The 19457-nt window shown below is 34.8% G+C and overlaps 2 protein-coding genes across 2 annotated transcripts; both read right to left on the minus strand.

Annotated features, from left to right (window-relative positions):
* Nucleotides 1–6596: 6596 nt before the first annotated feature.
* On the minus strand, nt 6597–9157 carry LOC110372245 (larval cuticle protein LCP-17). The gene is made up of 4 exons (XM_021328836.3): nt 9001–9157; nt 8570–8761; nt 7220–7324; nt 6597–6834 (listed from the first exon to the last, which is right to left on the minus strand). Exons 1-4 carry the CDS (start codon nt 9001–9003, stop codon nt 6721–6723), a joined length of 414 nt encoding a protein of 137 aa, XP_021184511.1. The 5' UTR covers nt 9004–9157; the 3' UTR covers nt 6597–6720.
* Nucleotides 9158–15603: 6446 nt separating this feature from the next.
* On the minus strand, nt 15604–18826 carry LOC110383613 (larval cuticle protein LCP-17). Its single transcript, XM_021344414.3, has 4 exons — nt 18680–18826; nt 17921–18115; nt 16706–16810; nt 15604–15800 (listed from the first exon to the last, which is right to left on the minus strand). The coding sequence occupies exons 1-4, from the start codon at nt 18680–18682 to the stop codon at nt 15678–15680; spliced, it is 426 nt and encodes a 141-aa protein (XP_021200089.1). The 5' UTR covers nt 18683–18826; the 3' UTR covers nt 15604–15677.
* Nucleotides 18827–19457: the final 631 nt, after the last annotated feature.

Here is a 19457-nt window from a genome sequence, read left to right on the forward strand (position 1 = left end):
TACAAGGTTAATAACTATGAATTTTAATTGACAATTTATTTTAATGAAGTATTAATTTTGAAGATATTGGTGCAAAATAAATCTTGATAAAAAAATAAAAATCTATCAAATTGTAATTGCTGTGTGAAACTTGAATAACATTAGCGGTCTAGACCTGATAGATTGAATAATAATTTCAATATAGTATAATTTTATTGCAGATTAAAAGAATTGTAACGCAGATGCCTAAAGCATTTTCGAAATAAAAAATCTTAAAGTTCTTAAATCAATTTTTTTAATAATTTTGAATTTCGAAACTCACGCGACCTTCACCTCCCATTCTCACTCACAACTCGCTCACACTTCCCGCTCCGTAGTAGCGGTGACGTCACAGATCTGTATCGCGAGCTACATTCCCAGGTGTATCCAGTAATAAGGATGCAGATACACGACACGACAACTGTGAAATTGCTTGATCGTGATGTATGCTGTACTCCGTATCCAAACACGGTTAGGGGGCTGCAACTTGCGATTTGGGGTTCAAAATGGATACCTAAGTTTCTTAGCTATATTCCAGAAGGTATCCAGTTTGTTATATAGGTACATACATTAACCAGTTTTTAGTAGATTTACCCGCGTCTTTAGGTAACTACTTCTCTCGCCAGGATAGATAGCATCCCTTATGTTACGATACATTTGCGCATACCACAGATGCACTAACAAACCTTAACTTTTATAATAAATATTAGTATGATGGGCATACTGTCATCATAGGCCGTGTATCGCGAGCTACATTCCCAGGTGTATCCAGTAATAAGGATGCAGATACACGACACGACAACTGTGAAATTGCTTGATCGTGATGTATGCTGCGACGCTTGCCGCTGCACGAGTATCCAAACACGGGGTAGCAGAAACTTGCGATTTGGGGTTCGAAATGAATATGTTTCTTAACTATACATATATCAAAGTAGCTGTGCATCGGTTAACATAGATTAGCCAGCTTTTATCAGTGAATTTACACTCGGTATGTGACTACTTCTCTCGCCAGGATAATGGATGCTTGTATGTTATTCACATAAAAATCTGTTTTGGCCTTTTGCGCGTACCACTGACGCACTAACAAATGTTTGATATTATAAATCATAGCGTGATGGGCATAATGTCATCATACTCCGTCAATTATAAGTACATAAATAAAAATAGCTTTGGCTTATACCAATATAGGCTCAAGTCAAATTCAGAATCATTACCATAATTTCCAATCAGAATTCGATCCAGTTATTTTTGTGCATATTACACGAGAGACCTTCCCTTTACCTTAATCCTTTTAACGTTTACATTTCCTTCAGAAAAAGAGGAAACATATTGATGGGCTGGAAATAAATTTACGTACGCATACGTACGACTGCGGTGAGGAAGGAAATTAATTTCCTGTAATAAAAGTTGTTTTTCTTTAATGTTTTTTCTTATTGTTTTGTTGTATGTAGATTGGTGAAGAGCTTGGCACCTTTTGAGTGGGTGAGTGTAACAAAAAAAAAATAAACTGAAAGGATTAGTGACTAAATTATTTTATTTACACACCCATCTTGAAAGGGTCCTTCTGATAAGATTAATTTAAAACATTTAGAAAAATTAATTCAAAACAAGCTCTATGTCTCATTCCTACAACCGGACCTCAAAAAGAACCTTTCTCGATCCTCCCAAACAGACAATAAAACGATAAGCACGCGTTTTCCTCACTCGGGCTTCACATTCACATCACCCGTACTCAAACAAACATTAGAAATTATTTGACTCACCCTTATATCTATAAAAAATAATAAGCTTACTAGATGGTTTTTTTACTAAGGAGTATTTTTCTAAGTATTTCATTTTTTAAACTTCGCTTCCTAAGTGTATTTTCCGGTGCACCTTTATCATTGGCAACAGTTGATTTTGGTATTTATTTTTTAAACTCAGAACATGAACGCAGTCTTTGAATTTTTGAAATAATTAAGCTTTTTAGTTGTAGTAAAACAATACTAGGATAGTTTTTGATATTTTTTGTAAATATCTATGTTAATAAAAAAAATCTTCTAGTTTAAAGTTTATCTATCTGCCAAATTCAAGCAATCAGATACTTTATTTGTTACTGATGAAACTGGCCATAATTGAAATGCCTACATTAAATTAATATAGCTGTAAAATAGAATCTAGAAAGATATTTCTCAATAAGACTCCATCAATACATCGTAACATACCTAACCATTAATCATACACCGTAGTAAAACATTACACAAATCAGGTGCATTTTGATGGATCATTCATTAAAGCCGTCTATGAGGCTCAGACAACAATGGACCGTTACGTAAGCGAGATGTGTCGGCCTACTGGCAACAGGCGTGAGTGGGACATTGACAAAAATGCAGCCGTGTGTAGGTGTGATGCGAAAATACCATGTCAGTTAAACAGGCTTTGGTAGTACTAATACCTAGTTCGTTTTGGGAGTTCACTTTTCTGAAATAAGAGTTTGGATGTCTTTAACTGTAAGGCTTAAGTTGTTTGATCCTAAGTCCAAGTTTCGCCTATGCACACTTATTTATAAGTTTTCAAAAACACACTAATATTTCGTTGTTTAGTTTACGCTAGAGCGTATTTTGCATGCGTGAAACTATAGCAAATTAAAACGCAATAATGCAATCTGGATAACTATATTCTATTTTTTTAAATTAATTAGGTAATTTTCAGTTGAGAAATCCATCCCCCAGCCAGGCATTCCTATGCCTGGCTATGAGTAGACCGAAATTAGAAAATTACCTATAGGTAGGTACCTAAGTAAGTGCGAAACTACAATTTTCAATTTAAAAGTCCATCTAATGTTAGGTTTACATTAGTACTCTCTCTAGGCCCACAGATCGCATATTTCACCACCCCGTGTATTCCCATTTCATACGTATTTGGAGCAAACGCCAAATTCGATAAGTCGAACGCTTTCGAGTGGCACTCGAAATGCAGTTAATCGAATTACGCTCTCGCTCGGCGGTTTTGCAACGGCTAAATGAGTTTTCATGTATTGTCAACAGTTTTATAGGGATGCATGCAATAGTGTTTATTGATTACTTAGTGTTTGAAATGGTTTTCGAATTAGTGGAGAAGTTGCTTTGAGCTGAATTGAATGTGTGTTATAAGTGCTCGACAACAGTGTAACTATTGTTCGTTACTTTACTACTTTAGCCACTAGAACAACATATAGGCTACTTTTTATACGTATGCGGGAAGTGGTTACCTCGGGACGTGGGTAAAACCACAGGCGGAAGCTGATTAATAATTATCAGGCTACCCCAAACAACTACCCATACAACCCCCAAAATTCATAACACACGAAGCGATGACAAAACACTAGCGCCACAAAACAGAACCTTAATCCATCGAACAGTGAAATTAATTACATCACTTACTGCTAATGAAGCCTGTTGGTTGCGAGACAATATTTGCTCACACGCCCCCTCACCCCTCCCTGCCCCTCCGTCGCCTGTGCACGTCAGGATCAGCCTTTGTTCTGGTTTCAGTGAAGCTATTATGAATCTGGAGTGTTTGTTCGCTTATTATGTTTGTGTATCGATATTTATAATGATTATGCGTGCGCTTGACAGTACAGGGAAGCGGATGGGTTGTAACATGTGATGAATTAATATATAATGTCTGTGCCAGTGTGTATTTTGGTACTCTATCTGTCGGTAACAAATGAATAAGGAATGAGTGAGGTGGTAAAGTTTACATATATCAACACTTCTTGCAAACAAGGAAAGGAAATGTCGAAAGGGAAAACAGAAAAATATATTCCTGCCTTATTCGTAGGTATACTGGTCGTTAACAGGTCACAGTTAAAGCAAATGATAAAAGCTCAACAACCCGTAATATGTTAATTGGTTTGAAGAATACGGATGAATTTCTTTGATGATAATGTATGTTGTTGTATCCGACGATGACAGAAATAAACAGCTTCAATGACAATTATGGTAACGGTAATTTAACACAATTTCATTATGGCGTACTGCTTCTGATAATCTTCAGATGTGAGACGACAGCTCAATGTATCTTGTTACACATGTAACCAGAAATGCATTTAAGTCAGCTACAGTATTAGCCTCATCATAATTATTAGTAACAAAATCCACGAAAGCGAAGCGGAGCGGAGAAGTTTTTAAGCAACCTACCACCAAAAAAGTGAAGCCGACCCCAACGTGATTGGGAAAAGGCTCGGAGGATGGATGGACCACCAAAAAAGTTCGAATTTCGGTATTCCAACTTCTCGTCTCTGTTTCACACAAAAAAAAGTATATTATGTTCCCATATGCTCATTACTTCTTGTGTTGTCTACAAAATTTAAAGGAGGAAAGCCTACTAACCTATTATTTAGATAGAATCAAGCCTCATTTCTAGACATCATAAGCTTAGGTCTTTAACCTCATGTCAAAATTATCAAGTGTATTCTCAGAGCTGACCTATTGACATTTGAAGAGTTCAGCTTACATCAGGAGATTGTCCAGCCGTAACGTGTAAGCACTTAGTATTAAATTGATAATTTTACTATTTACTTTACTAAAGAATATTGTTTGTAATAGAAATTGTGATAATAAGTGGTATGCAGTCTTTAAAGTTACTTAAACGCCTTCGGGCTGTAACGTCAGAGAGCCAAAGAATTAGAGAGAATTAGGTACCTTTCTTTTTTTTGAAACTGTGTGGGCTTTTGACCTCTAACTTCTTGTGTAGGTTAAATAAAAAAATCTTGACATACAAATTACTGTCATAAGGAAATGCCACACGAAAAATATGTGCTTCTAAATCTGCATTTAATCATATTTTAATACAAATATGCACTAATATTTTAATACAAATAGGCACATTTAATATTGGCGAGCCTGGTTACACCACAGCCCCAGGTGTCAGTCTATTGCTACATTTAAATGCGACACTGCTGACACCGATTTTGACACTGTATGACATTGGCAGAATTGACGTCATAAGCAAGTTGGCGCTTATGAAAATGGAATTGACAGTTTGAATCACGGAGGCTTTGATGAACTACCTAGGTATTACAATTACGTAATTTTTTATACACATTTTAGTTTCAAGTTGTGTGTATGTTACCTCTAAACACCGAAGTTTGAATGACTACACCTTGGTTCAGCCGAAGCCACTTTAGATTTATTAAGAACTGTAAATAACATGTGTACCTATTATGAAATCACGTAACTCAGTTTGAATTTCAATTGATTTGAATGATTTTTTCATTGCTAAATAAGTTTCATTAGCAAATTATTTCATAATGACACTAGTTGCAGCTATCAAAATCACTAAGTGAAGATTAACTCACAGAATCATAGTTTGAACTGTAGTGAAACAGCCCTTCACATAGACACATTAGAACATAGGAATAATTTGATAATTTCGATGGTTGTTAAAATTCAGATTATTATATTTCTAGAGCTTTCTAAAACTTGCTCTAGCAGCAAGTTGCGTAAATCCACAATAGGTCACAGAGATTATTACACAACTATGCGTACACTGAAACAAAATACACGTTTAGTCGACTTATCAAAAATGATAAATAATTATATATTGCGGCGTATCATATAACTGTAACTCAAAATAAAATCTAACAAGAAAACAAATGCCTGCAGTTTTTTACCTTGACCCAAGCAGCTGTTCTTAAACCAAAAAAGATAACAATATTTTCTGATTGACAAAAAAGTATCTGAATTGAGAACCGCCAAGAACCGTTTCTTGTTTGGGAAGTCGGTTAACCCTTATCGGTTACCCTATGCCAAATCACTGATATACACGAGACACGATTGATTTTCTATTGTTTTATAATGATCGGCATACAGACAGTTAAGTAAAGTAATGATAAAACCGCCCTACAAGCAGCTGCAATGATAAAAGATTTATTTGTCATTGTTTTTAATACTGATCACTGGTTAACGTTACATAAGTTCCCCTTAATTTCTTACACCAACATAATAATGTAGGTCCACTTTGTCCCACAAGATTAAAACTAATAAAACAATAACGACATTTTATACAATTCGCTTTTCTTGATGAGTGTATTGCGTGACTAAGTACAGTTATCGCCACATGTTACATGTATAACATTTAAGTAGCTAAGTGAAATAAATTGAAGTCATATATGCAGTGACGCCGTTTTGAGGTCGAGGTCAAAGCGGTTTTGATGGTGTCAGTATAACTTATTAACCTGAATAAAATTTGTTTTTTTGTATCGATGTGTTAATGGATAAACTGGTAATTTTCGTAATTGTATTGTTTGTGGTTTGTCTGTTATTATTAAGCTGATTATTTTAAAGCGCTTCTGGATTTTAATGAATTATGTAATGATGGTTTAAATTGATTTTCGGTGATATTTTGTTTGGAATATCTGATAGTGTTAAATTTTAATGAGATCACAGAAGAATAATTACACTCGATGTAATTAAGGTGTTATGGAAACAAAGATCATCTATTTGCTTGGTTGACCTTAATAAAAAAAAAAATAGTCTTTGAAGACACTCTTACGAACTATTCGCTTGCGGTTTGCCCGTGAAATTAATGAAGATAAAAAAGAAAAAGAAACAAAGTTGACTGTACAACAAGAAATCCTTTTTATTTCAAGAAATTTACATACATATTGCGACTAGAGGTAAAAATATTGGCAGTGTTAGAAAAATTGTTTTGTTATAGCTTATTATCTAATTAATTAACTTAGTATTTCTGGCCAGGCTCGGGCTTGGGGGGGTGGGCAGCGATGTAGGCAATAGCCCTCTGGATGTATTCAGGGATGGGCTGGGGAGGAGGGGGGGTGGGGAGGTGAGCACCCTGGAACAAAAAAAAGGAACATTAGCAAAAAAACAGTACAATCAAAATTATAAAGACATTTGAAGTGGTTATGAATGAAAGTGTGAGCTATTTCATAACTTGTAACATTTTTATGGATCATAAAAACCAGTTAGCTATATAGCTATGCTATGCTATGCTAATAGTCAATGATTCTAATTAATATTCATTCAATTAATTTGTAACTATCAGTTAAAACGTTAACATTGAACCAGAGAAGTTTGATATAATTAATGAATTTATAAAATACCAAAAAGTTTTTATTTACATTTTCAAACTAAACTTCATGCTCAAAAAATAAAAAAAGGTCTTATGGAAAATCTTCAAAATGTGTTCTAAATATGAATGTATAAATTTGGATCCTTACCTGGGGCTGGTAACCGTTGGCGTCAGCGACGTAGGAAACCTGGATCTGTTCGCCACCGGGGGCGGTGTAGGAGTTGGATCCCTGGACAGCGATAGCTTCCTGGTCCTGGGAAACGAAGAAAAAAAATTGTTAGATAAGCCAAAGCAGAGAAAAGAAGTCATTTGTTTTAAGAATCTGTTGTAGGTTTCGCTGTTATTGACCTACATCCAATGGCTTTAGCTAAAACAATAAGTCCCTTCTAGTAGTTTTTATTGGTCATGAATATCATCCTTTTCATTTATTTTGAAGCTAAATGCGTCACAGAAATTAGTTACATCTTAGTAAGCTATTCAGTATTACTAATTTTGAAAGCTAAAATTAAGTATGACGTTAGAAATTTGTTAAGTTTTAATCAAATTCACATCACGTGCACATGCTGATGAACAAAATTTAGTATATTTCCACTATTGCGTATTATGTTAACCTTAGACGAAATATCAAGGTTCAATACAATAAATAAAATTCAAATTAACATAATTTTGTTCGAGAGATCATCGGATGGAACTTAAATGTCAAACGGATGACCTTGATTCGTTTCGGATAATTTATTGCTTTTAAAACTTGTATATTATCATTTATAGCAGTATGATGTAACAGTTCTTCTTTATTGTCTTTTGAATTTAAAACTGTTCATGCATATATTTTTTGAGAATCAGATTTTTTGAACCGAAACTTTTAGTGATACTTTAATTCCTGCCCAATTAGTAAATACAAATAAATAAATACAAAAAATATTTTTTTAATCTAAGTCACTGAAAAAAAGTCGTGGTGGCCTAGTGGGCAAAGAACCAACCTCTCAAGTATGAGGGCGCGGGTTCGATTCCAGGTCAGGCAAGTACCAATGCAACTTTTCTAAGTTTGTATGTACTTTCTAAGTATATCTTAGACACCAATGACTGTGTTTCGGATGGCACGTTAAACTGTAGGTCCCGGCTGTCATTGAACATCCTTGGCAGTCGTTACGGGTAGTCAGAAGCCAGTAAGTCTGAAACCAGTCTAACCAAGGGGTATCGGGTTGCCCGGGTAACTGGGTTGAGGAGGTCAGATAGGCAGTCGCTTCTTGTAAAGCACTGGTACTCAGCTGAATCCGGTTAGACTGGAAGCCGACCCCAACATAGTTTGGGAAAAAGGCTCGGGAGATGGATGAATCTAAGTCACTGAGCCTTTTATTATTATTACGATTTATTAAAAAAAATGTCGTTGGCTTTTTTACTGTGCCACTATAAGATACAGGCCTATTTACATATTATAGTGCATTATTTTGATACGAGCTTGTTAACATATAGAGCAGGTTTAAAAATAAATACTCACGCCAACTTTCTGGAGGACTCCAGACTCCTGGGCGCTGATGCCATTGCTGGTCTCATAGGCGTACTGGAACTGGTCGGGGAGGACGTCAGCGTCCTGCTTCAGGATCTGAGCAGAAGCATCAGGGTGGGCAGACAGGTGGGAGACGTCGGCGGCAACCACGGCCACGAGGGCGATAAGGGCTACGAAGGATTTCTGGGAAAAGAATTTAAAATTAGTTACTGAAATATTTAAAAAGGTTGGTTTTTATAACACTTGAAGAAAAAATCACTGGTATAAAAATGTATCACTTTTTTTCAACCCTTCAAAGGGTGTTTATCAAGATCACAATCACATTGAATAGAACGATTGTACATGTACAAGACTACATGATTTAGCGGCCACATGGGTGCCACTCAAATACCAGCCAGTGATGCAACTTTATCTTCACTCACCATCTTGTGTGTCAAAGTTAACAGACGATGTGTAACTGTGATTATAAAATAAACGAGCGCGGTTTTATACCCGACCCTCTTCCTTCGTATATGGTTCTAAGCAGCGGCATTTGCATTATTTTGCAACAAAGAATCTCTGGTCTTCAATATGATTTGTTAGTTTACAAGGTGAACGCGATTCGGTGATTTTTCTGTGGCCTGACCACATCCGCGTTCGATTTATTTTTTTCATTGGCTATCGTTGTTTCGGCTCGAACGTGTCGGTGGTGATTTTTGTGATCTTAGTCTTAGGATTAACGGGACTTAGAAGCCTGGGACAGATTCATTAAAAGATTAACGTGTTTCCTTATTTTTTCGGCGCACTTCAATTCTTGAAAGTTGAAGTAGGTAAAGCTTTTTAATTTTTACTAAGATAAAGTATATACGTTTTTATATAGGTATTCTAAATTAATTATCTTCAGTAATCATTTAAAATAAACTTAAACTTTTATTTACATAGGTATACATAAAAACATTTCATCAAAAAATTATTAATAAGAATACTAGTAAAATATGAAATCCTTAATCTGTATCACGTTAAAACTATTAAGTTTTATAGTTAAAAACCTATCTTTCTAAACTGGATTATTTAGGCGTAGCTTGACCTATATACTGGCTTCACAAAAAAAGTTTACATAACTTAATCCATCTTCGGAACTAACATTAGAGTTATCAGTATTTAATTTTCGAAAAGTTATCTATGTTGACAAATTATATAATTTAGATTAAATAAATAATCAAATGTAATGTATTAGCAATTGCGGTGTGAAGATTGAAATTAACTTCGTATGTGCTCAAACTATTTATGTAGGTTAATGGTACTATGTACATACGTACGTACATATAGTTATTTAACATAATGTATCAATGGCAGGGTTAAATGTGAATGCAGGTGATGATTTATTACGTAGGTGTATGCTAAATAATAGCCGTATGCAGACTTTTTCGCAATATTTTTGAGACTATATTTTTAGGAAGGCTTAGGTGATTCGTTGGAAGTGAAAAGTATCGTGTTCATTCATTTATATTTAAGTTTCGGTATCGTGGTAACTCTTCGATTATATTGTTGCTTTATTATCCAATCTTAGAAGTGATAGTGTCCTAAAAAGATGTTTCAGATCCGAAGCGTAAATATCTTGTAAAAGTTTTAATTTTCAGTTACGCTATCATGCCATTATGTTACTTATGTACAGCGATTTAGGGCAACTGGAAACAGGGCTTCACCAAGCTTTTCATGAGATTCTTTATCAGTTTAAGGTAAGGTATTCAGGAGATGAGTACATTGTATTAATCTATTTATAAAGGCGATTACTTTTAATTGCGTGTCCTAAAGGTACATGCGTATTACTATTTCAAGATGAGGCAACTTATACATCAGGATGACAATTATAAGCTGCTTTCTATCTTGTTACGAAAACTCTGAAAATCTGAACCCCCAGGAGGCGCGTAGAACCGCTACTCTGTGATAAAAAAACTATAATATGTAGGTATAAGAAGGTAATAGGCTATTTATGCCATTTTATGATCAGTAAGACCTTTATTGGGATGCAAGTGGAATCACAGTAGCAGCGGATGCATCCAGATTGTCTTGTAGATAAGACGGCTATGACAAGTTAATATTATCAAGATCTACGTGTGATCTTTTGTGTAGTGTAGATGATAGTTAAACCTGAATTATTTATGTATTTCTGTTATTACATCAAAACTAGTTGTTCCACTCGGTTCCACTTGTGTCTCAAGGGATACAATACCATACTATTTCCCACTCCCCGATAAAAAAGAACCTTTGTCTGAAAAAGGATAAAGACACAACAAACTTGCTTTAGACTATTTATTTACTGATTTTCTATTAAATAAATTCAGCAGTCTTTGGCGTGAAAATCGCACATAAAAACATATGTATATGTAGCCAGAGTTACTTTCGCATTCATAATATTGTATGAATTAAATCAGTCTCTTCTTTTCTACATTCCACGAGGTACATATTAAATTATCAACAGTTTGATAAACTATTCCATTTATTTACAAGAGCCTTGTCAGGCGAGCTACAGAAGGAGATTACAATCAAACGTCAAATTAATCATAAAAAAAACTAAAACAAAGTTCAAATTCGCATAACAGGTCAGTTGATTTCTAAAAATACCTGTTCTTCTTATTAGATTTATTCAAAGTTCATCCAAATTAAAGATTTCCGCATTTTTCGTATAATAATAAGGACTAAGTTGTTTGATGAGCTCTTTTAATAATACTAGTAAATGTTTGTGGATTGCCTCGTGGTGTCTGAGGTAGGTAACGGTACCAAGGTCGACTGTCGAATGTTATTTATCAATTTCTGGATTTTTTTCCAAGGTTGGGAGAGAACGTTTTTGTACCTACCTTTTTATCAACTATTGTATATGAAACGAAGTATAATAGGATTTATGTTGATACAATCGTCGGGAACACCCAAGACATAATCAAATTGATATAGTAGTTCCATTTGAAGGTATGAAAAGAAAGAAATAATATTTCTGTGCGCAGACTCGAGAGGAATGAAGCTAAGAAAATTCGTATGTTTTTTTATAGTGTTGGGGCACCGTTTCACACACGGTAGGTTAGCCCCATGGTAAGTTATTAATTAACTTGTGTTATGGGTGCAGATGTAACTGTTAAGCTACATATACAAATATTTATAACACTGAGACCACGGCCAACAAGCATGCTCATCACACAAATGTCGACCGAACCGGGAATCGAACCTGGTTTCGGCATGGTTACCATTGCGCCATCGAGGTCGTCAAACATATAGTATGTATATTATCAAGCACGCTTATTTAATTTTAGGTGTAACGGTGTCCATCTGCTAAAATAAGAAAAATAAATATCACGTGAAGTGTGGCTGAACCCAGCGGGTTTTCATTTTGACATTTAAAGTTCAAAAATTATTATTAAGTAGAATATTTTCCTGCTTCATTCATTGATTTTGTGGTTTTAGGTAATAAAAGATTGTTACCTAAATAAAGTAGTTTTGACGTAAAGTTCAAGTTGCCTTTCGTTTTCAGTAGAAGTGTTGCTCACACCAACTCACACAAGGACAAAGTTTCTGCCTATTATTTTCTCTCTATGAGATTTGACCGCACAAGTGTTGCTTTAGCATACCTACCTATTGTTTTGTTAATGACATAAACGATACCTAACCAATATTGACAAACTATTTCCTTATTATATTTATTTTCTATACATATAATAAAATGATAGGAAAGTCAAAACTGTACATTGAATATTTTTTTAAAAGAATACTTGGGGGGAGATCCATAATCGATTCTGAACCCAAATATGTAGTTTTTAGAATTTTTGTCTGTATGTCTGTTTATCTGTTTGTCTGTATGTTTGTCCCGGATAAACTCAAAAAGTACTGCATGGATTTAAATAAAATTTTGTATGACTATTACCTGGGGGCTGGTTCAACACATAGGCTATATATTATCACGCTATCACCTACGGGGGATGAGCAATGAACGATTAAATTAACGAAATTGGAAAATTGCCCACGCAGACGAAGTCACGGGCAACAGCTAGTAGTAGATAAAATAAGTAAATAAAAAGTGCAATATTTTTTATTAATGTAAAAAAGTTACAACTATCAGCGGTAGAGTTTGTTGAATGGTGATACCCTTGGCTGAAATTAGTACACACCCTTAACTTCATATAACTACACTTTAAAATACAAAAATAATAATAAAAAATAAGCACACAGTTTGTATATTTTTTATCCAAGAACATTTTATAATAATAACTGACAGATCATTAACCGTTTTTGTATTGGTCAATGATACTCGTATAAATCGGAAGTTTGACCCTGACTCATCACAATAGTTATTAAGTAATTCAAGTTCAATTCGCTCAAGTTTATGCGTTAACTTTTATTGTTATAGGTACCCCTACATGCCTACATACAGTGTATTAATATGTTTTTAAAACCATTCCTTAATGTGGGATCCAGAAAAGATATTATTACATAATTATGGTTACGGAATTCATAACTTTAAGGGAGTTTATAACGAAGTACAAAAGTGGAGTACATAAGGAGAGAACATAAGGAGAGTACATAAGGAGAGTACATAAGGGGAGTACATAATAAAGTATATTAGGAAGTAGGTACATTAATAAGTTCATAGATAATAGAAGATAAGGGATGACATTATAGGAGTAGGTACATAAGAAAGTTCATAAGGGGAGTAAATAATATTAATAGGTATACCACGATAAAATCCGTAAAAGTACTTAGTTTTATTTAAATATTTAGTCCGTTTCACACCTGTATATCTCATGCTTTCCTAATCCTTACTTTATCTAGCCCATTTACGCGTTGAATCGGTAAGCTTTCGCAGCAAACTGCCTTCGAAGTAGGCTGAGCAAGTCGGATGTCCGCTCACACAGTCTGCCCTAGTTGATATGAAGTATATAGGCAGGGAGCGATACGTGAAAATTCTTAAGCAACTATGCGAATACTTGAGGAAGAAGGTTAGCCTTACATTACTTGGAGATTTCAGATATAGGGGAGCATTTAAGTATATTTCCTTGTAACAGTTAATTAAAACTTAGATATTACTTCTAGCTGCTGGATTGTTCGAAAGAGTTACCGCAGCCCTAGCACATAAGAGGCCTACGAAGGAACACGACGATTTTTAGTCAGTAAGAGTCTGACACTCCCTCACCGCTGCTAACCCACAGCGTGGTCATTTGATGATTTTTGACGTCGTTAAAAAGAAGGTATGACTTCTAAATCAGGGATAGTAATAGGATAGGTCAACAGAGACCCGCTGGCATGGCTGTGGTAGCCAACAATTTGGATAGAACTGTAAGACAGAAGGCAAGAACTAAACCACATAATGTTTTTACTTACTGAACTTTACTAGTCAAACAATAACACAGAATACCATGCCAAGCCATAAGGTATATTAAACAGCTTACACGTAAGTATAGATAATGTCAGTAAAGAAAATACATGATCCCAACACGATTTTGTAACCGAAATAGCATTGCACATTACAGTGATTTTATTTATTTATTTATTTATTTATTGCAAAAATGTATACAGTTACAGAAATACATCCTTATCCTAGGTATACATTACCCTGTTTAGATTTACAAGAGGATGAATAAACATTGGATTCTATGTATATGTGTCTTAATAAGTACAGATCTACATTTATTTATCACGCATTTACCTTCAATTCTACAAAATTTTGCCAAACGCTGGCATTACGAAGAGACAGGTGAACTTTACTTATATCTAGTACATTACCAATCCTACACTTTATGTACATAATCTTAATTTATATTACGTGTCCACGGTACACTCGCGTTCAACGACCGCAAGGCAAACAAAATATTAATTGACTGTTACCCTGTTACCTCATGAAATAAATAAATAAGGAAGAAATGCCTTTCTTATTCTTTTATTTGACCGGAATTTGTTGTTTGTAGAAATCATTGCATCTTGCATCATTTGTAGAAAAGGCATTCCTCCTGGGTTAGCTAACATTTACTCATTTAACTTTTAGAGTCAGCTTCTCAATAGGAATTACCTGAAAGATGAGATGATTAAGAAGGGAGGGACGGTCTGTGACTGAATGTTGGTATGACGAATGAACCCCAAAGAAAATTTGAAACAGGAAGGAAAAAGAAAGTCAAGTTCCTTACATGATATTATTCTATAACTAATACATGGCTATTGGCTACAAAACTATTAAAATAGTAACAAAACTGTGAAATAAAATAAATTGATCTGTCAACATAAGCCATGTTGCAAACAAAAGAAGATAGCGTTTGGTACTAACGAATGATTTCGTAAAACTAAAAGTGCAAAGTTGAGATAGTTTCATGTTATGCTACGAAACGAAGTTTGTCATCATGAATAATAAACTTGAAGTTATCGATACTGTTTCATAATATTTGAGAGGCCTGCTTTGTTTTAATTTCATTATTTTAAAGTGGATTGCACCATGTTACTATAAAGATAACCAAACTATATATCTTCATGGGATTATGTTCACCAATCCACCTTGAGCAAGCGTGATTATACGCTCATTTCTTCTTTGTATGAGAAGAGGCCTGTTCCCGTACCGTACCTATATAGTGATACAACAGAGAAGGCAGATGATGATTATGATGATACTTTCTTTTTAGAATATAAGGTACTCAGTAATAGGTCAGTTTAAGCTATATAAAGTAAGAAAGAATGATGGCTACAGATTAAGTACAATTAATATTTTAAGAACATTCGAAGAATCCGATAAGAAGAATTTATTCCTGGGTTTTGTACCATTGGCTTACCAAAGGCTAGCTTATAGGATACACTCCTATTAACATATTTTATACAAATTCGTTATTAGCAATAGTTGGTGGGCCCTTTCCAATATCCATGTCATGATACCTTAGGCAGTAGTAGAGCAAGATAGTTAGAAGATACTTTCATCACCACAATTCCCGTACCAGGTTGGGTGCCAACATTCCCTGTTCTGACATCTAACCTGGCTCCCAGAAACAGTAACAAGCGTGGGTAATAAGAATACACAGAAATCACGAACAATAATAACTTTATTGACTACAATACAATGGCAGTAGGGTTTGTACTAGCTGGTGTTGTTGACATCTTAACCGTAAGCGGGCTTGGGGACAGACTTGACTCCCTCAACTGGTGGGGGGTGAGCAGCGATGTAGGCCAGGGAGCGAGCGATGTACTCAGGGATGGCGGGGCCGACGGGAAGGTGAGCGCCCTGTAAAAAAGAACGAGGAAATTAGACTATGAAGACTTAATACGTAATCAATTAGCTTAGGATGACCAGTACATCAAGTGGCTGGTAAGGGTCCAAATTTGCCTATGAACAGAAAAAAGGAAATATTATGGTGTGATGGTGTGAAGATCATAGATGGATTTGAATAAAATCTAAGAGAGATTATCTGTATCGCTATCTGCCCTGAATGTTTTCTTGGCTTTGTATGTCACAAATGAGCTTTGAAATGTTAAGCAAATAATGAACCAATTACTCGTCGTACTAGTTGACATGACACAATTGAAGCATAATAAATTATTATTATATCCTATGCATAACATTATCATTCTAATTACATAATTAGAAGGTACTGCAATGTACTGACAATTGCTTTGAATAAACACTGAGATATTTGAATATTATTTATGAAATTTTTACAAAACTTGAAGGATTGCTTATTTATATTGCATTTCCAAATTAGTGCTTTAAACTTGACTTTTCATAAGATTGGTAATTAATATATCGTAAATCATGAATATTTTATTGACAGCAGTGATAAATTAACTGCATCAAAAGTCAATCTGAATCAATATTCTATGCTTCACCTTTATTAATATTTTGGTGTCAAAAATTATCCAAAGATTGTATTAATTCATTAATATTTGCCAAACAGGTATCAGGCCACCCAGTAGGCCTCCGAATTTGGATTTTATTTAAATTGTTCAATCTTATATTCCGTAAAGAAGATTATTTAATAATGAATATTTCGATATACTTTTTGAAAAAAAAAACGTAGAAAATAATATTATTATGTCACATTCCCCTAAAATATTCTGTAATATTTTTTTACTGACTTCTGATCCCTATAAAATTCTTGAAAAATTCCAGTATTCTAAAGTAAGTCTTACCTGGGGTTTGTAACCGTTCTCGTCAGCAACGTAGGACAGTTCCACGGGGGTACCATCGGGGGCGGTGTACTTGTAGGCTCCAGCTACCTCCAGGGAGGGGTATTCCTGGAAAAGAAGAGATAAGGGATGATCAGACTGCGAGTTTCTGTGGGTTCCTAAGAGTCATGTCTACAGGGCACATCTTATTGACGCTAAAAACTTTATGAATACTACTTCATTACTCAAATGACAAATTAGTATCTATACTCCAGTTTTTATCAAGAAAGTTACCTTTTGAAAATATGCATTTGAATCGGACTAGAAAGATCGAAAATGATATCCTATGTAAATGTTGTAAATTGTTACACCAGTTTATCATGCGGAACTAGATTTAAAACTTTAATTTATAACCCTCTTCCTCATAAAATGTAGACTTTGTATATTCACAATAAGTTAATGTTTGATTCTAATAATCCACTATTCTGTCATTTATTACTCCACGTGGTCGATACGTGATACAAAACTAGTTTTCATCAATTTATTTGCCTGCGACAAGGTCTCTAAAGCTTTTATTTAACGATCAATATAATTTAAATATATTCCGAGTATTCCTTGCATTAATTTAACATGTAGTTAACATATATTTTAGCCTTGACACGACTTTGTCGGATGGACGTCTCGGATTATTTCGTCTAGACTGTAGATTTATTTCTTCAACCCTTCTCTGTTAATGCTAAGTTAAGGCAATGAACTTCTTGAAATATTTCTTTATTATTGCTTGACATTAGCAATACTGCATCTGCAGTCATTAGTGTTAGACTTGATGATTTCGTTTCGTTGATTTGATTCGATACGGCTATTATGGTTTACTCGTTAGGTTAGCTCAAATCTTCTTTTTTTGTTTCAATTCGTTAACATTAATACAAGATCATCTATTGCTTCATTGTTCAATACTTTTTAGCTCTTGCCGAATCTGAATTTGGACGATTATCTACGGCACTAGAGAATTTTGTTTTCTAACATAACCTCAGTAACTAATGGCCAGTTTCACTGATAAAGTCTCTGAGAGCCTATCAGGAACTTATCTGTCAGATAAACTATGAATTTTCGTTTCACAAGTCTTGGATAGCAATATCTAGCAGATAGCATTAACCATCAGATAGCTCACTGACACTTTATCGGTACCCAGCGCAACCGGGCCAAAGTCTTAGGTACATTTGGACGATTACAACTTACCGAGTTCTGGTTCTTGACGGATCCAGAGGCCTGGGCGTAGATACCGTTGCCGGTTTCATACGCGTACTGGAAGGCACCCTCGGGGCTGATGTCGTAGCTGGACTTGACGACGGGGGCGCTGTAGTCAGCGCTGACAACGTGAGACACGTCGGCGCTTGCGCACGCGACGGCTACGGCAAGGACTACTAAGAATTTCTGGAAGATTGATGGAATATTTTTAATATTACAAGAAGTTAATGTTAGTGCGAAAGTAGACTTGTTACTTCTTCACGCAGGTTGAACGGATTTTGATTAAACTGAGTGGGTTAGTAGCTTAAACATCAGAATAATATGTAGGCTACTTTTTATTCGATATTGGGATGTAGTTTTCTCAAGGAGCTGGTGGAAGCTAGTATGATATAATAGTAACATCATCAGTGTTCGTATTTCAACTCCTCGTAATTTTATATTACTAGTAAGGTTTACTAAGTAACATCAACAAGTTGCAGGTTATAATAAAAAAACTTACAACATCATCAAACTTAATTTCTAGACATAAAATTCTACACTCGGTTCATAGTACATGTAATTTCAATTGTTCTATTTTGACAAGTGTCAAATCACTTTTAAATTATATGTAAAGTAATGAGAGGAAAAGTCATTTAAGTATAGAAGAAAAAAAGATCTAATTACATAAATACTTAGAAATGAATATTTAAAAAGTATAAAAGTTTTAAAACTCTAATTTTAAATAGGTCACGTAAAAGAATCAATGCTTACCATGTTGCTTGCGGGATGTCAACTTTTTGTTTCAATCTGATTGAATTAAAGCAAGTTCGTCTTTATATACTAAACGTCCAGAATAGAAATGAGGAGGTTTTGCTACCAGTTTGAAAAACCGGCCGTTCGTCAAAGAATATAAATCTGATGCAAATTATCCTTTTGATGCATTCTAAAATGCATAAATTATGTCAAGGCTATGAGGATATTGGATGAGAGTTATGTAATGATCTATTTTATTTTCGAAAGAAGTTTTTTAGTTCTTGTTATCGAGTCTCATTGTAGACTCTAGTCACTTAAGCTTGGGTTTCCTAGGAAAGCGGTGCCGTCACATAGCGGCCGTAATACAGCGGTGAATGACGTCGCGAGAACGTTGTCTATGTAAACAAAATGGGGCGGTTTCCTAGAGAGCGGTAACTGACACCGTAACTTCAAAAAGCGGTGCCGCCATTGGCATGACGGCCGTCTTGACGGTGTCAGATAGTTTGGTGAACGTTTTATTGAAAGCGGTGAAGCTTTTTTAATACGTATTTGGGTTTTTTTTTTCGGAACAACGCCAAAAATGAGTTCCAACTCTTGGAGCAGCGAGGACGACGAAATTTTAATAGATTTCGTTCGTAACTACGAAGCGATATATAATATAAAAAGTAAAGATTATAGAAAAAGTCAACTAAAACAGAATTGGTGTCGTGAAATTCGAAAAATATTAAATAAAACAGGTTAGTAAGTATGATACAACTAACAAAAAGTTTATGACGGTGTGTTAAAACGGCCGTGG

This window comes from Helicoverpa armigera, chromosome 8 (genome assembly GCF_030705265.1).
Source record: "Helicoverpa armigera isolate CAAS_96S chromosome 8, ASM3070526v1, whole genome shotgun sequence".
NCBI classification, from domain to species: domain Eukaryota; kingdom Metazoa; phylum Arthropoda; class Insecta; order Lepidoptera; family Noctuidae; genus Helicoverpa; species Helicoverpa armigera.